The sequence below is a fragment of the Gadus morhua genome, chromosome 14, assembly GCF_902167405.1.
Source record: "Gadus morhua chromosome 14, gadMor3.0, whole genome shotgun sequence".
Lineage (NCBI taxonomy): Eukaryota > Metazoa > Chordata > Actinopteri > Gadiformes > Gadidae > Gadus > Gadus morhua.
The window spans coordinates 27462414-27488590 of NC_044061.1; the positions used below are offsets into that span (position 1 = coordinate 27462414).

At 53.9% G+C, this 26177-nt stretch overlaps 1 protein-coding gene and 1 long non-coding RNA gene across 2 annotated transcripts in view; one reads left to right on the top strand and one right to left on the bottom strand.

The window, feature by feature from the left end:
- Positions 1-24138, top strand: part of prtga (protogenin homolog a (Gallus gallus)) — a 27504-nt gene extending 3366 nt beyond the window's left edge. Inside the window, exons 3-19 of the mRNA XM_030377998.1 lie at positions 5371-5515; positions 6036-6169; positions 6656-6952; positions 7332-7491; positions 7925-8172; positions 9601-9765; positions 10183-10488; positions 11555-11743; positions 16915-17010; positions 17155-17338; positions 17798-17925; positions 18438-18608; positions 18924-19091; positions 19564-19684; positions 19868-20033; positions 20135-20251; positions 20839-24138. Of these exons, the coding sequence (XP_030233858.1) occupies positions 5371-5515; positions 6036-6169; positions 6656-6952; positions 7332-7491; positions 7925-8172; positions 9601-9765; positions 10183-10488; positions 11555-11743; positions 16915-17010; positions 17155-17338; positions 17798-17925; positions 18438-18608; positions 18924-19091; positions 19564-19684; positions 19868-20033; positions 20135-20251; positions 20839-21210 (3167 nt within the window). The 3' untranslated portion in view covers positions 21211-24138. The remainder of the gene's footprint in view (positions 1-5370; positions 5516-6035; positions 6170-6655; positions 6953-7331; positions 7492-7924; positions 8173-9600; positions 9766-10182; positions 10489-11554; positions 11744-16914; positions 17011-17154; positions 17339-17797; positions 17926-18437; positions 18609-18923; positions 19092-19563; positions 19685-19867; positions 20034-20134; positions 20252-20838) is intronic.
- Positions 24139-24713: 575 nt separating this feature from the next.
- On the bottom strand, positions 24714-26177 carry LOC115559078 (uncharacterized). Its single transcript, XR_003979416.1, has 5 exons — positions 25962-26177; positions 25694-25832; positions 25398-25557; positions 25154-25215; positions 24714-25018 (listed from the first exon to the last, which is right to left on the bottom strand). It is a non-coding gene; the product is annotated as an uncharacterized LOC115559078 (long non-coding RNA).

Consider the following 26177-nt stretch of genomic DNA (forward strand, 5'->3'; position numbering starts at 1 on the left):
CCAGCGGAGCAGGGGCCAGGGCCAGGGGCCACACAATGGCTTTCTGCTCCCGCTGAAGAATGGAAAGCTTTTCACCCTGACCCTTTTTGTCCGCTCTGCCCCTCAGTGCCCTCTCAGAGGGGGGGGGGGGGGGGGGGTCTTTAGAGCCATTTGTTTGTCCAGAGACCCGCGGACAGCTGGGCCGGGGACCGCAACAAGTCAGGTTGTGTTTAGGTCTGGAGTCAAAGGCTTGGTTTGGAGGTTCATTTATAAAGCCTGGTTTCTTATCGAAGAATGCCTCGGTTTTCTCGTGGGCAGCGTTCATTTTCATTCAAATGTGAGATGAAAGCAAATCCCATCTCTAAAGATGTTTTCATGGGAGACGGGCCCATTAATCATTGATGAACTTAAAACACATTTCATTAATTTGTGCTCCACATATCTTGTGAGGTTGAGGTAGGGCACCTGGCCGGTTCCTGCCTGCTACTGAAGCCAGCTCCCAAACCCTGCGCTCTGAGGAACAGTGGGGATCTGTCTTTGATGCTGGCATGTGACACATGGGCCGTTCACGTGACTAATGTCAATAGACTCAAGATTGATGGCTGATTGAAAGATGGCCGGCTGAGTGAGTCTGCCTCAGGCCCTGGGACCAGTCCCTCAGAGGGGAGGGGCTCTACTTCCCCGACCGACCCCCCCCCCCCCCCCCCCCACCGCTTTTCTAACCAGTGGCCATTCAAAGCGCTCTACAATACTGCCGAACATTCACTCATTCTCACACCAACGGCGGAGACGTTCAGCCTCTTCTGTGGAGGTCCTGCAGTGACCCCCGTCTGACCTTGACTCTTACTGTCGCCGTACAGTAGAGCAGCCCTCTGTCCCTCACACCGGTGGGGAGGAGGCTGATGGAGGTACGGGGACAGGGCCTGGAGGTATGCGGACAGGGCCTAGAGGTATGCGGACAGGGACTGGGGGTACACGGACAGGGACTGGGGGTACACGGACAGGGACTGGAGGTACACGGACAGGGACTGGGGGTACACGAACAGGGACTGGGGGTACACGAACAGGGACTGGGGGTACGCGAACACGGACTGGGGGTACGCGGAGAGGGACTGGGGGTACACGAACAGGGACTGGGGGTACGCGGTCAGGGACTGGGGGTACACGAACAGGGACTGGGGGTACACGAAGAGGGACTGGGGGTACGCGGACGCCGGGTTCGGTTGCTAAGGACAACGTTTGACTCTCCGAGGCGCGGCTCAATTAGAAGGCGCAGTAATACGAGGGCGACTGACACAGTCAGACACCGCCGCTGAGTGAAAAACCCTTTAGTAAAATAACTTCCCACCCGCCATGTTGTTCTTCAACGCTGCGGGAAATAAAGGGTTGCTATGGTTTCCAGGGACAGAGCTGCCCCGGGGTCAAAGGTTACTAAAAATGGTTCAATAGATTGTAATCCCTGGGACAGCGTTCTACCCCTAAAGTCTTTATCAGTCTCACCTAAAGTCTTTATCAGTCTCTTCATCGTCCACTTTCTAGACCCCCTCAGTAGACGGGTTTAGGGGCCGTCGAGGAGGTCTGGAGACCCTCGGAGCAGAACACCTCACAGAGTGAGGCCTTCACCTGTTGTGGACTGAGCTCCTCTCCAGCGGCCTGCGAGATTGGAGCCCATAAAGCTCTGTCTCAGTGAGTGGAGGGTGTGTGCTGAGTGATTGGGTAACTTTGTGGTCAGATAAGGAAGTGAAGGGGGAGGAGGAGGGGGGGAGTGCTCTCCCTCTGACCCTTCCTCTCCCCCCCCCCTCCACTCCTAGGTCAGCGGCTGATGGGGGCTCTTTGTGTCGTGGGCGCCCAGCGGTCAGCTGACCGTCACACTGTGAGGGGGGGTTGAGGGGGGCTGTAGACCTGCCAGCCCGCCACTGACGGATCTGTTGAGCGCCTTAGCCTCTGTTCTGCTCCGGGTCGAGACCCCCCCCTCCCAGAGGGTGAATCTAAACCTGCTGTAGGTCGTAGATTCTGCTCTGGAGAAACATCTGAATGTTCTCATGCAGAGGGAACAGTCGACCAGAGGAGCAGTCGGATCAAACAGCAGTGCGTTCATCATTTGCTCCCAGTCTGACCGATGAGGAGGGGAGAGAATAACCAATAGCCAGTTAAAGTAGAAATACATGGGCAGCCCTGACCTTTAAAGTCAAAGATTGGCCTGAATAATTGGTCACCAGTGATAATTATGTCATGTTACGTTTTAGTTCTGTCCTGTAACCAGTGATAGTTCATCCCCGGGCCGTAGCCATATTGTGGTTGCAACAATCCTGAGTTATTGCAGTCAAGAGGCTGAAAAAGAGCAGTAAAGATCAGCGTTTGTGTTGTTTTAAGTGCGGGGGTTTTCCCTGAGTGATGGATAGTTTCTAGAAACCAAAGCTTTGCACAGCAGCAGCAGAGTTCTGGGGTGGTCACACAAGAATAGGCCGGAGCTGTGCGCTGGCTAGGATTGGCAGAGGTCAGAGGTGAAAGGTGAGAGGTAAGCCGGGAGAGACAGATGGCCGTAACCTCTTTGTGTTGGGAGAAGTAAAGAACGAGGTATTTGCCTCTGACGAAAGCGGCTCAGTAAACGTTTGATTTCACGGAGCGTGAAAACCCTTGATGGCCCTTTCTTGAAGATTTTTCAGACCTTTTACTTATTCACATAAGACACTTCTGAAGGAATTCGAAAACAAAAAACTGTCAGTAACTGTTAGCGAACTTAAGTAAATCAATATTGAAGTAAAGATAATCAATACTGAACTCACTGTATGGATCATTTCCCCTCAGTGGATCCTTACATAAATAAACATGAAGGGGTCGAGGGAAACATCAGCGGCTAGCGAAGGTCGTCTCCTCTGAGCGCCTGACACCCCAACAACCCTGCTCAGGGCTGATCCATAATCAATGACCCTGTTTACCGATCCAATACCATTAGAGGGAGGCAGGGCGCCCAGTACAGACCAGTACAGCCAACAGTGGTTCCCATGCACTCCTCAGCTTCTACCATTCAGCTCATTAACCCTGGTTCAGACCTGGTGTGTTAGGATGGGGGGGTCAGGGAGTCAGGGTGAGGGGTCCCCCCCCGCCCTCCTCCTCAGCTCACATCAAAGCTCCGAGCAGAACAGCCGACCGCTCGCTCACACGAGAGGCCTGACCGCTCAGAGCTAATTCAATTAAACAGGTCCAGCAGAGTACGGCTCTGGAACCGGCGATCAGAACAGCATGTTGCCCCCCACCCCCCCTCTCCAGTATGATGCTCCCCCCCCCATGTTGCCCCCCAGCCCCCCTCTCCGGTATGATACCCCCCCTCCCATGTTGCCCCCCACCCCCCCTCTCCAGTATGATGCCCCCCCCCCATGTTGCCCCCCAGCCCCCCTCTCCAGTATGATACCCCCCCTCCCATGTTGCCCCCCACCCCCCCTCTCCAGTATGATGCTCCCCCCCCCCCCATGTTGCCCCCCAGCCCCCCTCTCCAGTATGATACCCCCCCCCATGTTGCCCCCCAGCCCCCCTCTCCAGTATGATGCCCCCCCCCCCCATGTTGCCGCCCACCCCCCCTCTCCCCCCCCCCCCCCCCCCAGCATGTCTCAGCATGTCTCCCCTCCCCAATACACTACCACGCTTTCAGAAGGACAACAAACAGAGAAGATTTGATCATAACATTTGATTAAAAGATGTTAAAATCTTTTCAAAGTATTTGTTTATTGTATATTTCAGTAACTATCATGCTTCGCTCTGGGCTAAGTAGAAGCTCTGCTGAGCGGCAGAGTGAGACGCATCGTCCTGAGAGAACACTCCTCTGTTCGTCGCCTTCTGCTCCTGAACCGCTCTGCTCCTCTCAGGCGAAGGCTCCTCTCTCTCCGCTCCCCAGCTGTCAGTGGGCCGGGATGGCGTCAGGACCCTCCCAGAGTCTGCCTGCTCTTGGAGCCCCCCCCCCCCCCCCCCCGGCGGTTCGGCACCGTGACACCTGGCAGTCCCGCCGCCACCGGCCCCCCGCCCTGGCCCGAGGGGGGCAGCGTCTCCTCGTCTGCAGAGCAGTGGGCCCCCTGCTTTCTGGGAGGGAGGGTGGAGCAAGGGTCGTGGTGAATGTCTCTGCGTGTCAGAGACCACCGAGTGGAGCCCATCCATCACCCGGTCGTGCAGCGGGCGTCTGTAGCTCTGAGGGATCAGCGGAGTGAGACCTGAAGCCACGAGGCTTTAGTGTGTTTAGTTTCTGCCACGCGTCCGCAACCACATGGTTCACCTTAGCGCCCCTTCCTGTGCCGGCCTGGGATCGGCCAGGGGCCCGGAGCCCGTCAGGAACGCCAGGAGAGAGACAGCTCAGAGGTCAAAGGGCAGCAGCCGCGACTTGTTGACATATCTGAAGAGAGCAAAGTTTAAAAACGGACAAGAAAGAACAGAGCTAATGGCCGGTTTCCTCCTGAACTAGGAAACACAGGAGGAAGAGCGACAGCGGGGGTCTGAAGTGTGGAACACACTGGCCCAACCGTTGGCCATCTGAAACGTGTGGGGAGACTCGGACGAGGAACAAATCAGTTTGGTGTGTTCAGCTGTGATGGAAGCCTTTGGAACCACGCGGAGGCTGTCTGGTCCGATTCAACATGCGAAGTCTGAGAGCGTTGGCTGTTTTAGGATCAGAGCCGTCGGATACTCTGATTGGTTGTGTGCTGCTCGGCCCCTTTATGTCCTGCCCGTGTTACGCAGAGAGGGCGTGGCCTAGGGAGGGCGTGGCCTAGGGAGGGCGTGACCCAGGGAGGCTGTCATTGGGATGCAGCAGTGGTATTGATGCGCTGGTGTATGGGGGTATTTAACACGCTGTACGCACACTGATGGATCAGGGTTGTAAGGAGCAGCCCTACAGCCTCCTGTTTCCTCAGACCCCAGAAGCTCCACCCAGGAGGAGGTGGAGCTTCTACCTGCTTTGTAGGTCCTGGCTTTACCAGTCGTTTGGTTTCCTGAGCTCGTAGACTTCCAATGGGTCCAAATTTTATAAATGAAATGTAGAAAAAATTTAGTTTTAAAACACGAAGTGAAAGGTGTAGTCAAGGGAGCATGAGTTGGTGGCATATTTCTCCTCGATTTGGACATGTGTAGTGGAGCCATATGACTGAACAAACAGAATCGAACAGAACTCACATCCAAGCTGAAGCGAACATAACTCACATCCAAACTGAATCAAACAGAACTCACATCCAAACAAATTGTCTCTTCTAGATTTGTTTGTGTTCTTTTTAACATGATCAATACTGGAGGGTAGGATGTGTTCCTTTTCCTCATTCGGGTTCAAAGTCCTCAAAAGAAGGCAAAGACTAACCTGGAAACCAGGTAAAAAGGTTCCGCTCTAACGTTTCCCTTTGCGTTTCCTCCCAGGTATTTCCTCCTTCACGAGCCAGCCCTCCTCCATTGTGGTGACCGAGGGCTCCGTGGGACGGCTGGCCTGCAGCATTAACTCCAACCCCCCCCCCATCATCACCTGGGAGTTCAACCGTGTCACCCTGCCCCTGAGCACTGAAAGGTCTGCCTCGCCTCACGTCCCTAACATTACCGTAGTCCACCTAATGTAAACCCATGTTAACACTGAAAGGTCTGCCTCGCCTCACATCCTAAACATTACCGTAGTTCACCTAATGTAAACCCATGTTAACACTGAAAGGTCTGCCTCGCCTCACATCCCTAACATTACCGTAGTTCACCTAATGTAAACCCATGTTAACTCTGAAAGGTCTTCATACCACTACCGTAGTTCAATATATTGAACTATTTAGCAATCATGTCATAATATAATCGCATTTCTTACTCTCGAGTGTTTCTCAGAGGGGGGTCCCGACCCTTAGGGGTACTGGAGGGTTTCAGGGGCTCCTTTTAGTCCGTTCTGATGTTCTGATGTTCTGATGTTGGTTATGAACAGAAGTCAAACCAAGCCAACATTATAACGTTTGTTGAATCTGAAACCATCCCATAATGCTCCGTATGATCAACGTCGGACCCTGTGAGACCCTCTCTGTGTTAACGTTGTCTCGTCCGGTTCCGTCCAGACTCACCGTGCTTCCCGGCGGCGTTCTCCAGATCCACGCCGTGCGGGCGGAAGACGCCGGCAACTACCGCTGCATAGCAACCAACATCGCCAACCGCCGCCGCAGCGTGGAGGCCACGCTCACCGTCACGCCCGGTAGGTCAGAGGTCACGGGGTCATGGCTCAGCAGGAAGTTAACGACTTTAGAAGCTAGTGACCGGCCGCTCGTTTGAGGGCTTCAATTTTAGACAAACTTTAACCGGAGGAGCGACGTCTGTTAGTGCACGGGCCACTCAAAGCGCTTGACAATACCGCCTCACATTCAAACATTCACCCACCGACGGCGGAGTCAGCCACTCAGGGCGACAGCCAGCTCGTCAGGAGCAGTCAGGGTGAGGGGTCTCGCTCGGGGTACCTCGACACTCAGCTAGGAGGAGCCGGGGATCGAACTAGCAACCTTCGGGCTACCAGCCAACCCGCTCTACCTCCTGAGCCACATTACATTTACCTTTAGGGCGATAGGCAGGCGCTTTTATCCAAAGCGACTTACAAAAAGTACATTTGTTCATACAACAGAGGTAGCTAGGATAAGATAATTAAAAGCTGCTGCCCTCTGTCTAAACCCTCCCCTCCCTCCCCCAGCCCTCCTCCCCCCTCCCCCCCAGAGGCCCCTGATCGTGGCGGGGCCCCAGAACACCTCGGTGGCCCTGCACCACAGCGCGGTGCTGGAGTGCCTGGCGACGGGCAGCCCGCGGCCCCTGATCTCCTGGAGCCGCGCCGACGGGCGCTCCATCGACGTGCATCACAGCCGGGTGCTCGGCAACGGGAACCTGGTGCTGTCCGCCGCGCGGCCGCAGCACGCCGGGGTGTACGTGTGCCGCGCCTCCACGCCCGGGACCCGCACCCACAGCCTGGCCCACGCCAACGTTACCGTGCTCGGTGAGGCTCCGCCCCCGGGGCTGAGGGTGGGGCGTGGTGGGGTGGGGGGGGGTCCTGATGGTGGTGGTGTTCTGAGGGTGGACATGATGGGTGCTGGGTGGTGTTCCTGATGGTGGTGCTTTTCTGAGCGTGCTGGGTGGTGTTCCTGAGCGGGGACAGGGTTGGGTGGTATTCCTTAGGTTGGTGCTGGGTGGTGCTTCTGGTGTTGGGTGCTGGGTGGTGTTCCTGAGGGTGGATATGGTGGGGTGGTGGGTGGTGTTCCTGAGGGTGGATATGGTGGGGTGGTGGGTGGAGTTCCTGAGGGTGGACATGGTGGGGTGGTGGGTGGTGCTCCTGCCCTGTTGATGGTGCTGACGTTGGTCTGTTGCTGTCGCTCTAGCCCCGCCCTCCCTGGTGGAGGCGCCCCAGAGCCTGACCCGCCCCCGCGCCGGGACGGCCCGCTTCGTGTGCGCGGCGGCTGGCGCCCCCGCCCCCCTCGTCACCTGGCTGAAGAACGGCGAGAGGGTTCGCCCCAACGGCCGCGTCAAGATGTACAACAGGTAGGCCCCGCCCACCACCTGCTCCTCACACTGGGGGCCCTCAGGTGGTGGTCAGTGACCTCATGCATGCTGGGGCTCAACACAGTGAAGGCCTGTTCCCTTATACGGCCGCGGCTTCCTGTTCCCAAACCATTGGAATCAAATATTCATCAGCTGTGTGTCCTCACCAGAGAGGAAGCTCAATAATTAACCCCAGAGCCCACGGCACTAGAGTCACTTCCTCCTTCCCCTCAGAGGGCAATAACAGCCGACCAGACGCCCCAGGGACCCCCACACCGACCCACTCCCATTCCTAATCCTCATTGTGTGTGTGTGTGTGTGTGTGTGTGTGTGTCTGTGTGTGTGTGTGTGTGTGTGTGTGTGTGTTTGTATGTGTGTGTGTGTGTGTGTGTGTGTGTGTGTGTGTGTGTGTGTGTGTGTGTGGTTTCAACAGCAAACTGGTGATCAACCAGCTCACGGCGGAGGACGACGGCGTGTACCAGTGCCAGGCGGAGAGCGCGCTGGGCTGCGTCCTGGCCGCGGCGCGGCTGGTGGTGGTGGTGTCGGAGGACCGGCCCAGCGCCCCGCGCGGCCTGCGGGCCGAGGCCGTGTCCAGCACCGCCGTGCTGCTGGCCTGGGACCGCCCCCTCTACAACGCCGCCAAGGTCATCGCCTACTCCGTCCACTACATGAAGGCCGAAGGTGAGCGCACACCGGAGGACCGGTTATAAACAAACCCCCCCGCCGCAAAGCGTGTGGACTGATCCACTTTTACGGACTCCCCCCGCCCCAAAGTGTTTGGTACGGTCCGTGTTTAGCCCTCCCTCTAAAGCGTGTGGTATGGTCCATGTTTAGCCCTCCCTCTAAAGCGTGTGGTATGGTCCATGTTTAGCCCTCCCTCTAAAGCGTGTGGTATGGTCCATGTTTAGCCCTCCCTCTAAAGCGTGTGGTATGGTCCATGTTTAGCCCTCCCTCTAAAGCGTGTGGTATGGTCCATGTTTAGCCCTCCCTCTAAAGCGTGTGGTATGGTCCGTGTTGCGTTGACTCCCTAGCCCTGGAGCCGACCGCTAGAGAACCTGAAATCGACTTCCTCATGGCCCAGAGGGTGGAATGTGGGCGGGGGGGCCCATCTGTTCTCAATAGTGCTGCAGCCCGCCGGGGGTCCGGGGACTGGTGGGTCGCTACGGCCGGCCGGGGGTAGTAAGAGCGTTTTCCGTCAGCGTTGGGTGCCGGTCCTGGTGGACTGTACCCCCGTGGGGCGCGTGGAGAGACACAGCCCCCCTGATCTGATACGCTGACACGCTGCTCAGCAAACTATTCAGTAGCAGCACAAGGGCGTCAGTGTGGCTGCAGACCCCCTCACACCCTCAGCCGCCCTGGGAGCCTGGTGCTCCTCTGCTGTTGACTGACAGCCACTCAGACAATCCCCCGTCCCCCCAGAGAGCCTCCGCCTGTGGTAGGAGCATTCAGCAGAGAGCCTTTGGACGCGGCCAGCGGGAACGCACAGAACCCACGCACCTGCCGGAGTATACCGGGAAACAACTTCAACTCTCTCTCTCTCTCTCTCTCTCTCTCTCTCTCTCTCTCTCTCTCTCCCTCTCTCTCTCTCCCCCTCCTCCTCCATCTCCTAAGGCACTTGGCTCTGTTCAGGCTTTAGTTGATTCAGACTCAGTGACACATTCAGTCCGGCGCATGAGCGAATCAATGGAGAGACCGAGCGCTCTGCACCTGAGGAGGGCAGAACGGGGGAGGGGCCACTGACAGAGAGGGGCTAATTAACAGAGAGAGGGGCTAATTAGGCCGTGTGATGAAGGGTGCTAGTCTCAGGGTGTGGGGGCGGACAGGAAGGCCTTTGTCACACACTTATTGGCTATTCACGCTCCAGGCGAGGTTCTTGTGTGTTTGCTCAAGGGTTTTGTTTACCGGGTCAGGAGTCGCTCTGTGGGCCCGGGCTGCCAGTTAAGTTAAGTTAAGTTAAGGCCTTTGTGTCGTTTCTTTAATCCCTCCTAATGAGAAACACAAGTCCGTCCCGACCATGAGTGGGAGACTCAGACGGGAGGCTGCACTCCCGAGCCCACATGTTATCCGTTACTAAACTCTTCTGTTTTGTTCTCTTGTGTGATTGGCCAGGCATGAACAACGAGGAGTACCAAGTCGTCATCGGCAACGACACGACGCGCTACATCATCGACGACCTGGAGCCCGCGCGGAACTACACCTTCTACATCGTGGCCTACATGCCCATGGGCGCTAGCTGCATGTCGGACCCCGTGGTGGGCAAGACGCTGGAAGACGGTGAGCTGCCGGTTTGATTCCCACCACAACCCCTGGACTGGCCCTCAGCAGGGGGGGCCCCGATAAACCCTGAGCAGGGTTTGAGTTAATGTCTGAACAGTCTTCATGAGGTTTTACTGATCTCATGTCCCCCCAGTCCCCCTGGGGCCCCTGACCGGCCCCCTGTGTGTCTCCTGGCCCCCTGGGGCCCCTGATCGGCCCTCTGTGTGTCTCTTGTCCCCCCTGTCCCCCTGGGGCCCCTGTTCGGCCCTCTGTGTGTCTCTTGTCCCCCTGGGGCCCCTGATCTCAGTGCTAACGGCCCCTCTGTGTGTCTCCTGTCCCCCTGGGGCCCCTGACCGTCCCTCTGTGTGTCTCTTGTCCCTCTGGGGCCCCTGATCTCAGTGCTTACGGCCCCTCTGTGTGTCTCTTGTCCCCCAGTCCCGCTGCGGGCCCCTGAGCTCAGCCTGACCAGCCGCAGCCCGACGGACATCGCGGTGTCCTGGGCGCCGCTGCCTGCCAAGCTGAGCCGCGGCCGCATCACGGCGCTCCGGCTGGCGTTCCGCAGCGGCGCCGAGCCGACGCCCACCACGCTGGAGCTCCCCGGGGGGCGGGGCCAGCACCTGCTGACGGACCTCCGCCCCGACACCACCTACCTGCTGCGCATCACGGCCGCCACCGGGGCCGGCTGGGGCGAGCCCTCCGCCTGGACCTCCCACCGCACCCCCAAGGCTTCCAGCGCCAAAGGTGGGTGAGGTCGAAGGTCATGTGGTCAGAGCGGATGGACACACAGACTGTCATCCTGGGCATAAGAACGTGTGACTGGTTACTGGTTACTTGTTACGGGTTACTGGCTACTGCCCGGGCTTGTCTCTGGTCAGCGGTCATCAGAGTACAGAATCAAAGTAGATATGAGGAGGGAGCCGGACGCACATTTTTAACACAATCACACACACACGCATAGAAACGCATAGACACACACACACACACATAGACACAGAGAGAGAGAGAGAGAGAGATTGGGAGAGAGAGAGAGAGGGAGAGGGAGAGAGGTAGAGCAGCTCTCTAATAATCTCGTTCAGGCATTGCGTTTGCTACTCCGCAACCTTTGACCCCCACTGTCAGTGGCATTAGGATGGCTTCAGTCAGGGGCCATAAAGAGAGGCGGTCCGCGGCGGGGGGAGAATAGGGGCCCTTAGAGCGGCTCTCGGCCGGCCGGGGGAGGGTCTGCCTCTCTCTCTCCCAGGATCACACCCACAGGAATCCTCCTACGCTGCGAGAACACAAACCTGTCCCCCTCCCTCCCTGCTCCTGGACTGAAGGCTGCGGCCCCTCTATGTGGAGTCTCACCCCCAGAAAGAATGACTGAATGAATGTGCATGTTCAGAACTTCAGTATGCACATAACATGTCCAGCACGCACATTACATGTGCGTGCTGGACATGTTATGTGCATACTGAGCATGTTATGTTCGTTAATTAAACAGAGCGCGACCCTAAGGTGCGCGCTAACTCCAGGTTAACTCCAGGGTTGAGTTTTAGTCCAGACGGGCTGAGACGTGGAAAAGTATTTTATCTGGGTTCACCTGCAGAAGGGAGCTTATCGAGGCGCTTCATTTCAGCGTCTTAGAGTACCATATTAAGCGCTATATAAATTTAATTTATTATTATTATTATTATTATTATCAAGAAAGAACAGAACGCACGCATATAGGAAGTAGCGCTATAGATAGACTATTTAACGTGATTGTCATGAATATGTTTTATCACTGGTCTGACAGCAATGTATTGTTTTTTCTCTTTCTCTCCCCCAGTGCCCCTGGCCCCCCTGCTGACCGTGGACCCCCTGAACTGCACCACCCTCAGCCTCAGCTGGTCCCTGGCCCCGGGCCACTCCGTCCGGGTCCTGGGCTACCGGGTCTACTACCACGAGGAGAGCCGCCCCGAGGGCCCCGCCCTGCTGCTGAGGCCCTCCGACAGCCGACACACCATAGGAGGCCTGGGTGAGCCACGCAAAGCATCATGGGAGATTTGGTTGGCCATGCTCCGCCATTTTGAGAGAACTAACTATGGTGTGTGGTCCCTGGACTGGGTCTGGGGGTCCCTGGACTGGGTCAGGGGGTCCCTGGACTGGGTCAGGGGGGCCCTGGACTGGGTCTGGGGGTCCCTGGGTCCTTGCGGTCCCTGCTGGTCTTGGTGCCGCTGTCGGCAGTATTTAGTTTTGTTTTGCGTCAAAACGGTTCAATTCACATTTAAGAGGAATCAGAAAAGGGAACCTACTGGACCTGGCAGTGGTTCTTGCCCATGGGCACCCGTTGTTTTGAAACTGGCAGCCACTTCCTATCGACGGCCAGAGCAGCGGGTGATTGATTGGCTCTCTTCATGTGGTATGCAGGGGTTTACGGGGCCTGGAGGAGAGCAGGCCAACACCCCCCCCCCCCCCCCCCGACCCCATGACCTCTGATCCGGTCCCAATGTGGGGCTCTGTCCCCGCAGCTGCTGGCTGGGGCAGGGATTGTCTGCTTGGCCTTTCGCTGGGATCCCTGTGCCATGTGAGATAGAGGGGTGGGGGGGTGCAGGTCAGAGGGGGGGGGGGGGGGGGGGGGGGGGGGGCAGAGGAGTGGACAACTGACCATCTGTGGCCCCAGGCCAGCCAGGTGGCCGGAGAAGAATGAGGGAACAGAGCAGCACTCTGCACCCACCATGTCTCTCAGAGCAGCACTCTGCCGTTGATGGTCCTGATATCGGCTCAGCTCACCGATGTCCCGGGTTACGACCGCGGTCACTCCCCGCAGACCGGATTTCATTAGCTTAATGGACTAGCTGCAGGCTATCCCTGTTGACCAGAGCACTGCAGTGAGGAACCATCTGAATGTGAAATAACCGAAATGGGGAGCGTGCTGGGGAACATTGTGCCTGCGTCGCAGAAAAGGCGCTTCCTCTTGTGTGTCGTGCACAAAGGATCGATAGATGAGGCTTTGGCAGGGGGGGAAAGATGTCACTGTGACAGAGATTTACTGGCTGTTTTACGCAGCTCTGAGCAGGATAGCCGCGGGATCATTTACATCAAAGCCTCCCATTGAAGTTCCACTTTTAACACCGAGATGAACCGAGGGGCACAAGCTGAAACCAGAATGTAAAAGAAATACACATTTCTACCATCTGATCCAAGGCAAAGGGTTGGAATCAAACCAAAGGCTTCTGTGCCGTTTTAGCAGCTCACGGTGGGGGTTGAGGAGGGGCTCAGTTGAGTCCACAGAGGGTGGAGAAAGCCCTCTTCTGACCTCCCATGTGGAGGGAATAGAGAGGAGCCTGCTGCTCCCAGGGTTGCACGCAGAACCAAACACCAACACATTCTCGCTTTTAACTTTGGAGGGAGAGAGTTCGCTTTATTAGCTTTGAAAAACATGTCGTTTCCGAATCCCTCTCTGAGTCAGCCCTGAGCCATGTGGTCTGTGTCCTCCTGGTGGCTCTCAGAGGAGGAGCGTCTGTGGACAGCAGCTAGGATGGAACTTATAGTGAAAAATATATCTGAGACGTCAGAACTTACAAGGACTTAAAAGTGAGTTTTTGAAAAAATATTAAAAAAAAATTGACAGGTCTAGTATCTTATAAATCCTTTTAGAGACTCATAGTAGCTATTAAACATTATCCACAACACATACCCATTATTATCTTTATTTATTTAAACTCTTACATAACCAACCACACACACATACATACGCACACACACACACACACACACGTGCGGTGGCTCCGTCCTGAAAGGGCGAGCCCCTAACTCTCTGTGTGTAAACAGACCGACACTCTCCACTGGGGGGGGGTCAGCCTGGGAGCCCCGTGTGATTGAGGGGCCGGCCGGAAAGAGGAATGCATGTGAGGGGCCCGGCCACGCACGAGGGCCTGTCTTCTCATATGCACAGAATACACGTGAGCACACGCTGGGCTAAACGCGAGCATGGGGGTCTGACAGCTACACTACGGCCGCAGGGAGAGGATTTATCCGTGGTGTGTGTATTCCTCCTCCTCCTCCTCCTCCCCTCCACTGTTTCTGCTCTTCACCACAGGGCCATGAGGTGCACGTTGGTGCGGTAGATTACGGTAGATAACACTTCAGCATTAGAGTACAAAAGAATGACATAATCCCAGATGTTCAGACCCAGAGAGCCTTTCATTGGGTGGCCTGTCAGTTGCCTCACGTCCTGCTTGCTGACTCTGATCCAGTCGAGCCCTCATGTGGTGATATGCTACATCGATCCGGCTAACTGCGCTGTGCTACGTTATGAGTCTCTCACAGCAGCAGTGGTTAGCGCTGGGCTAGCCCACGATTTAACTCATCACAAAGTGAACTACATCTCGGCTACTCTGTGTGTGTATGTGTGTGTGTGTGTGTGTGTGTGTGTGTGTGTGTGTGTGTGTGTGTGTGTGTGTGTGTGTGTGTGTGTGTGTGTGTGTGTGTGTGTGTGTGTGTGTGTGTGTTTGTGTGTGTGTGTGTGTGTGTGTGTGTGTGTGTGATGGATGCTGTGTGTTGGTCAGTGTGTGTGTGTGTGTTGGTCAGAGTGTGTGTGTGTTGGTCAGTGTGTGTGTGTGTGTGATGGATACTGTGTGTGTGTGTGTATGTGTGTGTGTGTGATGGATACTGTGTGTGTGTGTGTGTGTATGTGTGTGTGTGTATGATAGATGGTAAGCGTGTGTGATTGTTGGTCATTGTGTGTGTGTGTGTGTGTGTGTGTGTGTGTGTGTGTTGGTCATTGTGTGTGTGTGTGTGTGTGTGTGTGTGTTGGTCATTGTGTGTGTGTGTGTGTGTGTGTGTGTGCGTACTGTGGTTTTACGGCCCAGGGAGGTCTTGCTGCTCCATGGCCCCGGGGGTCCGGGGGTGCTTCGTCTTTTCTCTGCAGAACAAAGCGCTGCCCAGCTCCTCTCTGAGGGGGCGTGTCCATCAGGAGACCACGGACAGCGCGGAACTGTCCTCCGATACAAAGAGACACAAGGGATGGCTCAGAACCCTCTGAGATTTATATCTGGGAAAGGAGCGTGGAGAAGGTTCCTGAGGCTGTGGGGACGGCTGCTGCTCTGAACGCTGCTCTGAACGCCGCTCTGAACGCCGCTCAGAGCGGCGTTCAGAGCGGCGTTCAGAGCGGCGCTCAGAGCAGTGTGTCAAGGACACACTACACTTGTCCACAGAGGGTGTCTCAACTCGCGGCGGATTAAAGGGGTGAATCTGTTGAGATTATTCTTTACATTTTACATTATGGCGTTTAGCAGACGCTTTTACCCAAAGCGACAGTAACTAGGTTAACCCATTCCCCCTGTACAACAGAGGTAGCTAGGATAAGATGCTATTGCGTCAATGTGTCTGTAAAGTCCCAATCAATCATCTGTTATGTAAGAAAAGTGTTTTTAAAGGAGTACCCTGCTGTAGGTCACATGGTATGTGTGGCCCCTCCCACTAGGATGGGCGTGGAGGGGGGGACTCGGGGGGGGGGGGGGGGGGGGGGGGGGGTGACTCTGCACTCAGGGTGACTCTGCACTCTGCATTCTGAGTCCTCGCTACACTCATTACTTTGACTTTCGGCACTGCCATGTTTTTGTTGTTCCAACCCTCCCCCGTTTGAGCCCTCCCCCCTCCCCCCTCCCCCTGCTCTCTGCAGGATTTAGCCTGCCCAGAGTTCGGTTCAAAGGTCTTGGCCCAGATGTCATGGCCTCCCTCCCCTCCCTGGGTGTGTGTGTGTGTGTGTGTGTGTGTGTGTGTGTGTTTGTGTGTGTGTGTGTGTGTGTGTGTGTGTGTGTGTGTGTGTGTGTGTGTGTGTGTGTGTGTGTGTGTGTGTGTGTGTGTGTGTGTGTGTGTGTCCCTCCCTCTCTCCCCTCCGCTGAGCCATTGTATTATGGGACGGGGGGGACGGGGGGCTCACTGTGGCCCCCTAGAGGTGGAGACCCGGTTCCAACCACTGTTCTCCTGAGGAGCACATGTGGAAGCAGAGTTCTTTAACTGACATGACAGGAAAGGGAGGAGCCAAACTCTAAATAAAGACGTGTGGCGGTCGGGTTGAGAGGCTTCTGTGTCGGGAGCGAGGAAGTCTGCTTCCTTTGGTCGCTCTGTTGACCACTACTCCCTGACCTACAGAACAGCCCCCCCCCTGCCCGGAGAAACCCAGGTACTTCAGGAACCTTGCTGTAGCTCCTCCCCTCACTGTAGCTCCTCCTCTCAGGACCCCCGCTCCTGGACCAGGCTCCTCCCCCTGGCTCTCCTCCCTGATCAATATCTCCGTCACCATCGACATGTTGCAGCTCAGGGTTCTGGTGGTAAAGTCTGAAGGATTTATGGGGGTCGTACTGTTCTAGGGCTCGTGAGTAGGAATAGATTAAGGGCCCCGGTGATAATTGATTATATTTTATAGTTCTGAACTATAGATTATTATAATGAACGAACGGAGGCGTCCTTAAAAGGGCAAAACTAATTAAAGCGATAATAACGATAATGCAGATGCCCATTTTAACGGCCTCCTGCTACAGGCTGAAATGTGCTCGGCGTTAAATCTTTAATACATTCACAGAGATCAGGGCAGATGTTACAAAACACAGACTTCTACAGTATCCCGTCAATGAACAGGGAAATGCAACAGATGTATAACCACAACATAGTTATAGTATAACTATAACCTAGTTATACTATAACCATGACATAGTTATACTATAACTATAGCCTAGTTATACAATAACCTAGTGGGTGTGGGGGGTCAGGTCAGCGGTCAGTGCTGCTGACCAGAAGGTTCCAGAGGGCTTTGTGCTGCAGCATAATAGAACCACGAGGCCAGCAGGTCTGAATCAGGGCAGGGAGGGGGGGGGGATGGGGGGTGTGGGGGGGTCATCCAATGTGGAGACTCGCTGACAGGATGACGGATGGCCCTTGGCTATAGGGTGTTTGTCTCCGAGCTGGGCCAAAAGACGTGTCACACGACGTCACACCCAGCATGGGGCAAGGTGTTACACCACCAAGGCACCGACCAATCACAGCCTCCGAAGCAAACCTCCCTACCTCCGCTACTTGGAGGCTCCGCCCAGCCGACCGCAGCATCAGGGCTCGCAGGAGTTGTTTCCTCATGTGTGTCTATCGTTCTGCACGGGGTCTTCAGCTAAAGTCCTCCTCCCCTCTGGTTCTGTTTCCCAACCCCAGACCCCAGGAAGAAGTACCACGTGAAGATCCTGGCCTTCAACGCCCTTGGAGACGGTTACCACGCCGACCGGACCGTCAGCACTCCCGGATGTGTCTGTAAGTCCTTCCCCCCCCCCCCCCCCCCCCCCCCCCCCCCCCCCCCCCCCCCCCCCCAGCGCTGGTACTGCAGTCCACCAGTGTCCCCCAGTCCCCTGGCCCCCACCCACCCTGACGCTGTTCTCTCCACCCCTCTCTTTCCAGCGGTGCGGGACCGCCTGGTGCCTCCGCCCCCCCCGCCCCACCACCTCCACGCCCAGACCAACAGCTCCAGCCGCATGTTCCTGCACTGGGCCCGGCCCGCCTTCACCAGCCGCACCCTCAACTACACCGTCCGCTGCCACGCCCACGGGCTGAAGAACGCCTCGCTGGTGCTCTACCTGCATACGTAAGGACAGGGGTGTATGGACAGGGGACATATGGACAGGACAGTATAGAGAACAGGGGACTGGAGGACAGGGGGATGGGGGACACAGGACAGGAGGACAGAGCAGAGGACTGGAGGACTGGAAGACAGGACAGGGGACGTATGGACAGAGGAGGGGACAGGAGGACAGGACAGTATATAGAACAGGGGACGGGACAGGGACACGAGGACGGGGGACAGCACAGGGGACAGGTTCCTGCCTAAAGGAATGAGGGGGGGTCAGGTTAAAGTTGAAATGTTGACAAATGGATCCAACACTGGGCGCCAGTGTTTCCAGCGTGAGCAGCCAGTTATAGTCCCGCAGCCCTTACTCTGAATGGAGAGACGGCCCTGTAGCAGGGGCCGGCTCCCGGAGTGGCTCTATAGCACCACCTGCTGGACGGTCTCCTTAGTGCAGTGATAACGAGTGTGTCCGTGCAGGAGTGAAGAGAAGCTGCTGGTCCAGGACCTGGAGCCCAACACCCGCTATGAGTTCGCCATCCGGCTGCACCTGGACCAGCTGTCCAGTCCCTGGAGCCCCGTGGTCTACCAGAGCACCTTCCCCGAGGGTGAGGCGCCCTGAGCAACACACACAACACACACACAATACACACAACACACACAATACACACAGCACACACAACACACACAATACACACAGCACACACATTACCCTGGAGCCCCGTGGTCTACCAGAGCACCTTCCCCGAGGGTGAGACGCCCTGAGCAACACACACTGTACACAATAAACTGCTGCAACACACACCGTACACACCACACTGATGCAACACACACAATACACACCACACTGATGCAACACACACAATACACACCACACTGATGCAACACATTTATACACATGTTGGATAAGATCTCAAATTCCCATTAATTAATAGAACCCATTTTGCATTAATCATTTCTGGATGAATTGGAAGTTACAGGGGGTTCAGCCCCTCCCGTGGGTGTTGATAGATACTGTATGTTCAGAGACCCTCTGTTAGCTCTGCTAGTGGCGCTCCTCGTGATCGTACCTGGAATCCCAGGTGTCCTTGATACATACTGACTCCCTGCTCCCCCCCAGCCCCGACGCAGCCCCCCTCCCAGGTCAAGGTGTCCCTGGTGCAGGACTCCACGGCGCTGGTGTCCTGGAGGCTCCCGGCCCGGGACCAGCTGGGGGTGACGCACTACACCATCCTGTACGCCTCCAGGAAGGCCTGGGCCGCCGGCCAGTGGCAGGTGCTGCAGAGAGACGGTGAGCAATGCGTCACAAGAGAGACTCGCTGGAATCCACAAAAACATATTTATGTAACTTTTATTACATCTTATCCTACTAACTTTTATTTTTTTTTACGATTTTTACGTCCACAAAGTATAATCAAAGTCATAATTTACAAACCCCCACCAATTGCAGTGAAATAATTCCTGGCTCCTCCATCTAACAAACCTGTGTCTGAAAGTCGCTTCTAAACGTCTCAAATCACTTATTGTGCAATAAATAAATCCTACCTAGATGATGAAATGTATAGAATGTCTAAACCAGGAGCTAACGTCCGTTTCTGACCAGCAGGGGGCAGCAGCATGGCTCTGCTGGAGAGGCTGCAGCCCGGCCAGGTGTACCTGGTCAAGGTGTCGGCCTCCAACCAGATGGGTGACGGGCCCTTCTCCCCCCCCGTGGAGCTGGCCCTGGGGCCCGACACTGGCTCCCACCACGCCCACGGTCCCCCGCACAACCCAGGTCAGTAGGGGCCCCTCCTCCCCCAGAGCCTGAGCCCTACCTGTGTTACCATGACAGCCGTGTTACCATGACAGCTGAGTTACCATGATGGCGGAGTTACGGCCTTCCGCCATAGACCACAAAGGTGTAGACTACACCTTGTGTAGTATGTAGTCTACTACACTGGTGTAGACTACAAAGGTGTAGACTACACAGGTGGTCACCATGTTAGGTTCTAGACCATATTTCCTCCTGCCCTTACTGAAGGAGATGCAGTTCCCTGTTCATCACCTTTGGTGACCAACAGGCCGCCTGAAGGCTCCCGCTCCTGAGACAATAGTCTACTGACCCTAAAGCGTGACTCCATCTGTTACAGCCGGGGGCATCAGGGGCAACATAGTGTATACAGGACCCCCGTTTACGGCCCTTTAGTTTGGTGTTTGTGATGACGGTGTGGTGATACTCAAGCTAACCTGTGTGCCCGTCTTTGCAGTTCCCTCCGAGGGTTTCTTGGCCCTGAACCAGACACCGCTGACGGCCGTGCTGGTGGGCGTGTGCGTGGCTTTGCTCTGCATCATGTCTGCCATCATCATCGCCTGCAGAGGCCAGAGCAGGTGATATATCGCACACCACACGACACATAACTCACGAAGAACATTACACAAGGGGGAGGTACTTGGGTCGTCCTCATGGTGGGAGAGAGACTTGTGGAGGCCCCTTCCTCCGGTCGCCTCTCTCTCTCTCTGTTTCTCGTCGGGCTTCTGACTCATGAATGTGTTTGTTGTCCTCCTGTCCAGGAAACTATTGGCTGCTGATAAGTACAGTGAGAGGACAGGTGGAGGTCTGGGTGGAGGTCTGGGTGGAGGTCTGGGTGGAGCAGGCGTTCGGAGGTCTGAAGCCCAGGCGGGAGAGGAAGAGGTTGTGATGCCCATGATGAGTGGAGACCACTTTATCGATGCCAAGGTATGAATACAACTTCAATGGTTACTCACTTTAAGGTCGCCATTATGGTTTAGAGAAAAGATTTAAGTCCTAACTTTCCTAACTTTCCTTTATCTTCAAAGGGGGGAACGGACCTGATGATCAACAGCCTGGGGCCGGTGAAGCCCCTCCCTGAAGAGAAGAGGAAGAAGAAGTGGGCGTTCTTCAGGAGGGACCAGAAGAACGTGGAGGAGATACAGGTGAGACCAGAGGAGACGTTTGATCTACCGGAACGGTTCCCTCAAAGGGTTTCAGCGATTACCAATGACTCAGACGGGACGTTTGATCCAACACCTTGTCCTCTAAATGATGTGTCACATTACAGTGTGCATGGATCACCCCTATACTGACACTCTACAGTGATTTGACCCCTACTCTACAGTGGTTTGACCCATCCTTTACAGTGGTTTGACCCATACTCTACAGTGGTTTGACCCCTACTCTACAGTGGTTTGACCCATCCTTTACAGTGGTTTGACCCATACTCTACAGTGGTTTGACCCATACTCTACAGTGGTTTGACCCCTACTCTACAGTGGTTTGACCCATCCTTTACAGTGGTTTGACCCATACTCTACAGTGGTTTGACCCATACTCTACAGTGGTTTGACCCTCGCCCTACAGTGGTTTGCCCCGTGCTCTACAGTGGTTTGACCCGTGCTCTACAGTGGTTTGACCCGTACTCTACAGTGGTTTGACCCGTACTCTACAGTGGTTTGACCCGTGCCCTACAGTGGTTTGCCCCGTGCTCTACAGTGGTTTGACCCGTGCCCTTAATGTCTATCAGGTGCCGACCAGCGGAGCCGGGAGGCCGCTGTCCTACCACCAGGGGGCCACAGCCCTGTGCTACGAGGTGGAGCTGTCCCCCCCGCCGGGGCCCGGGCCCCCAGGGGCCCTGCCTGGACACCGAGGGCTCGTCGGGCAGCGAGGGCAGCCAGGACACGGGCGACTCCGGCCGCTACTCCCACGACGGCACCGAGATGGCCGTCCTCTGCTCTGGCCTCCGCAGCCGGCCCGCCTCGCTCAGCACAGAGGAGAGCGGGGGGTCGGAGGTCAGCCGGGAGGAGCTGGAGGAGCAGGAGCTGGAGGAGCCGGAGCTGGAGGAGCAGGAGGAAGAGAAGCTGTGCCATTCGGGCCTGAAGATAAGAGTGACCGCTGAGATAAGCTGCCATCAGTACCAACAGACCCAGAACGGCTCCCAGCCGGCACTTTCTCTGTGTGTGTAACTGTCAACGTGTGTGAGCGTGTGACTGTTGATCACTGTTAGTGTGTGAGCGTGTGCGTGAGAGAGAGAGCGTGACAGAGACCTGGCTGCCCAGTATTTGCTGTTGTTCTAAGAGACAATGAACAGAAGCAGACCAAGGTCACCACGGCTGGGATGTGTTCTTCAACGTCTCCTCTGAGTGAATGTTTTCTTTCTTTTATTTCTGTTTGTATGTTTGCTCGTTTTCCGAAGAGAAATCTCACCCACCATGAATGTTTCAAAAGATTGTCAAAGAATGTGAATGTTGACATTTCTCGGCAGTACTTAGCAGTTTTTTCACTGGAGCAGCGATGGACGCCAGAGTCCCTTAGTGTTTGAGGCGTCTCTCAGCCGTTCCCCAACGTATTTAATGCCTAGACCCCCTGGTCAGGAACACGGGGGGTGGGGGGGGGGGGGGTTGTCGGTGCTCCACCACGAGCCAGTATTATCCAGTTCTACGTTTGAAGATGTTCTTTCTGCGTCCGCCTGCGGTCGCCCTTGCAGGTCCTGTTTTATACTACCTAATTTTAACAAATTATTTTATTGTCTTTTTGCTCAGGGAACAAGGTTTAGCACATTGAAAAGTCATGTAGCTCCTACATGGCTGACAGGGTATCTTCTCAGTGCTAAACCGTTCTAATATGTAATAACTCAGATGTTTGCAGTGAATGTATTCCCCTGCCGGTTCTCTACAGGCCGGTCCTGCCTCTCAGATGGAACTCCTCTTTTGATTTTTATGTGAGTCGTTTGCAGACTCTTTAGTTTGAGTTTTCTTTTTGAAGTAAAAAGAATGCGTACCGAAGTGCTTGAATTGATGCAGTCCAGCAGCCCTTAAAGCGTCAAACTGGCCTTAGCGTGGGGGTCTCTCTCAGTGGGGGGCCCACACATGGGGGTCAGGAAGCGTATGATTGTAGGGCAGAAATGTGCGACTTTAATCAAAGAAGAAAGATAAATATTGAATGAAACACCATGAAAACCTTTTCCCTAAAGAGGGATCTCTGGTGTTTGTGCTTCTGGGTACATGCAGTAATACCCTGGTAGTTTTTACTGTAGGGTAGATGAAGATTAGCACTTGTCTGTCCAGTAGAGATTAGTTTGATCATCGTCTTCATCTTCATCAAGTGATGTGCTGCGGTGGCAGATGCCATGAACCAAAGAATTGTTTGCTTGCCTCATTTCCATTTTATTTCTTTGAAGTCCCACCGACTGGTCACTGGCTTCATTTTTGTATTTGTTGAATGAAGTTGGAAGCCAGCTTAGCATATCAGTTGAGATGCTGCTTCCCAATCAAAGCCTTGCACCTCGGTGCCCTTGCCCTGTGATCAGCTCTGCCGTGGGCTCTCTCTCAAAGGGCAAAAAGAATCCAAAGGCCCCCCATGATGAAAGAAGGGAGCTTTATTCTAATCAGCATCAGCGCACCAATCAGAAGGTCCCCTCGCAGCCGTCCTTAAAGAATCTCACTGTTGCGCGTGGATTTGTGTACATTGTAGACAGAATTTATACGCAGTTAAAGAGTATTATATCGCTTCCAAGCCTACGTCGCAACAGTTTAGTCATGTATGGGCATTCAGTGACTTTCACTCATTTGTTGAAGATACGGGTCGATATCGGCCAGTACATATTGGCCTGTTGAAGGTACTACTACTATAAACTCTTAACAAGTTTTGAGCCTGGTGATGTGTTTGAAAGTCTTGGATGTTCCGATCTATGCACATGAATGTATGTCAATCAGAGGGGCTGCTGGGGATCCAATCCGATAATTAATCGCGATGTGTTTGTACGGAAGGAAAAACAATCAACACAAGCAACAATGAAAACCAAAGATTATTTTGTCACCGTTGCATATCGGCAAAAGAACAATTAAACAGCACACTGTCTCTTTGTGATGCTTTTCCTTTTGTATAGTGATGTTTTTGTAAACTAAAAGACTACTTAGTGTTCCTACGACATTGCAAGCCGCCAGGAGATGTTTGAAAGTGTGGTTGTGAACAAATCATTTATTTCCAACACCTTTCAAGAACAGTCTTTATTTTGTGGAGCAGCGATGGATGTTTCAGTTGCTGTACTAGTGGTTTTATTGCTACGCAAGTCCCATTTCTCGTGCAATGACGTCAGAACTGGGTTCATGTTTGACTTAAGTGCTCTCACTTTGATGCAGTTGAATAAGTAAGAGAAGTATGAGGCCCAGTCCACAACCTGAAGATAAGCTCTGTTACTTTGACGCAGTCTACTGGAAACCAAATCTGTTTACACAACTGAATCCCCAAACCCAATCCAATCTGGATTGTAGATTTTGTTTCTACCATGATTTCAGAGTCTACAGGTTCTGGATTGGGTCTCTGAATGGTAAAGCTAAATAAATGCTACCTCATTACGTTCTGCTTTTTCCTTATATTTATAACGAATGCCAAATAGCCTACGACTCATCGGATAAGAATGTCTGACACTTTGTTTTGTTTCCTGGAAGTTCATTCCTGAATGTGTGAATTTAAGGGGCGGAGCCTGGTTTGTGTGGCTCCTCCCCTCTGCAGTAGAACATGACGAGCTGGTTTCAGCCGGTTTCAGGGGGTCGGCGCGACAGCCATTTCACAGTTGAACTCAGGGAGCTGCCGCTGCCCCCCCTCCGGACCAGACTCTTGAATATTGAATGTACCTTTTGTAATAAGAATGTTTTTTGTTCAGTGTCCATGTCTTGACATATTTGGTCCATTTTGTTTTTGTCTGAATTACAAGTTATATCGACGCTCCGCCCCAAATGGTTCAGTGGTTGAATGTAAGCAGTTTTATACCGCCTTTAATTGTGAAAGAGGAATTCTAGTTTCAATAAAATTATAGAAATAGAAACTTGTCCTTAATCAATTTCTTTTGTAATGCTTGTTACTATAGGTCAGCCATCCTTTTAAATTAGGGCTCAGAGGCAGTTTGCCAGCCCTGAAATATCCATAACACCGTTATCAGAGTTATATTGTACGATACTAAACTGTTGTCCAATAAATATGATAGTTAAAATGACAGGTTAACCTAGCGATCTATGAACATACTTACTCTACTGACAGAGATGGTTGTTTCTCTTACTGACAAATTTACTGCTTTGGATAAAAGCGTCTGCTAAATGTAAATGTAATAAGGTGAGTGTAAGGGGGGGGGGGGGATGGAGGTTAAGTTGAGGGTACAGGGGTTAAGGTGAGGGTAGAGGAGGGGGGGTAAGCTGAGGTTGGGGGGTGTTCAAGTGAGGATAAGGGGCGGGTTAAGGTAGACGAGGGAGGGATTTAGGTGAGGAGGGGGGGTTAAGCTGAGGAAAGAGGGGGTTACTTGACGACCGACCCAGGACGTTGAGAGCAGTAAACTCACAACACACTGAAGAAGCCACACAACCAGGTTGCATATTTTGTATTTTTATATCAACAAACACAATAAGAACACATTTCAAAAAGCATTTGCACATTTAAACATTTTGGGGAAGCATTGTGTCCGATATCCATCCCATGTGGAAACCAGCCGATACCTCGACGATCTCTCCCTAACACTGTACCCTGAGGAACACCCGACTGCGGGGAGCAGGAGCCCCCCCACTGAGGGGAGGAGCCCTGATGGACGCCCTGAGGGGAGTCCCAATGAGAGCCCTGAGGAGGGTCCCAGTGAGCAGCATGAGGTGAAGGTCTGAGTGTAGGAGATGAATCCAGTCCAGCGATGAGCTCGGCTGTGATGCCGTTTGTTTGTCCCTCTGAAACATTACCAGGGGAAAAATACAAATTCTACATGAATGTCTTATTTGTGTCAGGTAATCACTAGGGTTACTTCAGTTGTAAAAACCCAACGGTTAAAACATCCATGATATCTTCAGCAGAGGACGACTGACCTGAAGGAGTCCAGCTGTGCAGAGGAGCAGGTGGGGTGCCGCTCAGGTGCGTCGGCCCCAGACTGAACACAGCAGTTTAACCGCGCATTATAAAGATGGATGACATGGATTATTCTCATGATACAACATTCGGTCAATTAGCACACTCTTATTCAAAGAGACTCTGAATTCAGATGCATTTAGTCTGAGAACCTGGGGGTTAAACCTCGTACCTCATTTGATGGAGCCATCAAATGTCTCTCACCTTATCCTGGCCTGTAGAGGGCCGTCGGCACCAGATTCACCTTCCAGATGCACGGCTCTAGCTCTCTCTCCTCAGTGGTCGTCCCTTTAGAGTTGGTGTCTCTCGTCCAGCAGGACATCCTTCACCAGGGTGGTCCTCCATCACCTCCCTCTGCCACGCCCTCATGTTGGTAACAAACAGGCTTAGTCCCAATGTATGCGCACAATCACAGCGGCAGTTTGATAGTCTGGTAACACAGTGGTTTGTGCGGTATGGCATCAGTGGTAGTTTGCTGTAATGTCTGGTAGTAAACTTACCAGTACTACTTGTTGGCAGGCAGATTCCAGGCTCCTCCATCAGCTCTCCTCAGCCCAGGACCCCTGGTCTGGTAACACAGCCGGGAAGTTGAACCCTGGGGAGGTTATTCTTTAGACGCCCTGTTTGAACCTGTGCTGGCTGGAATGTTAGAGAGGATGAAATATGATTTATTCTATTCTTTCCAACTTGCCCTTACATAGAAATGGTGGCAAAGGGTTAGAGTCATTTTTTACAACTTTAAAAATGAATGTGAAATCAAGAGCATACCTTTTAAATCCAAGTAGATGATGCAGCAGCAGCAGCCTATTAAATTGAGGTGAGGGTGATAGTCCCTTTAGAGACGTAATAACCCCACGAGGGACTTCCTTCACCAGCTGGTCCCCAGCATGGCTCCATCACCTCCTCCACCCTGGGTCCTGGTCTGGGACAAACAGCCTCAACGTCTGGTAACCAACAATAGCAGTTGGTCTGCTAAGAAACTGG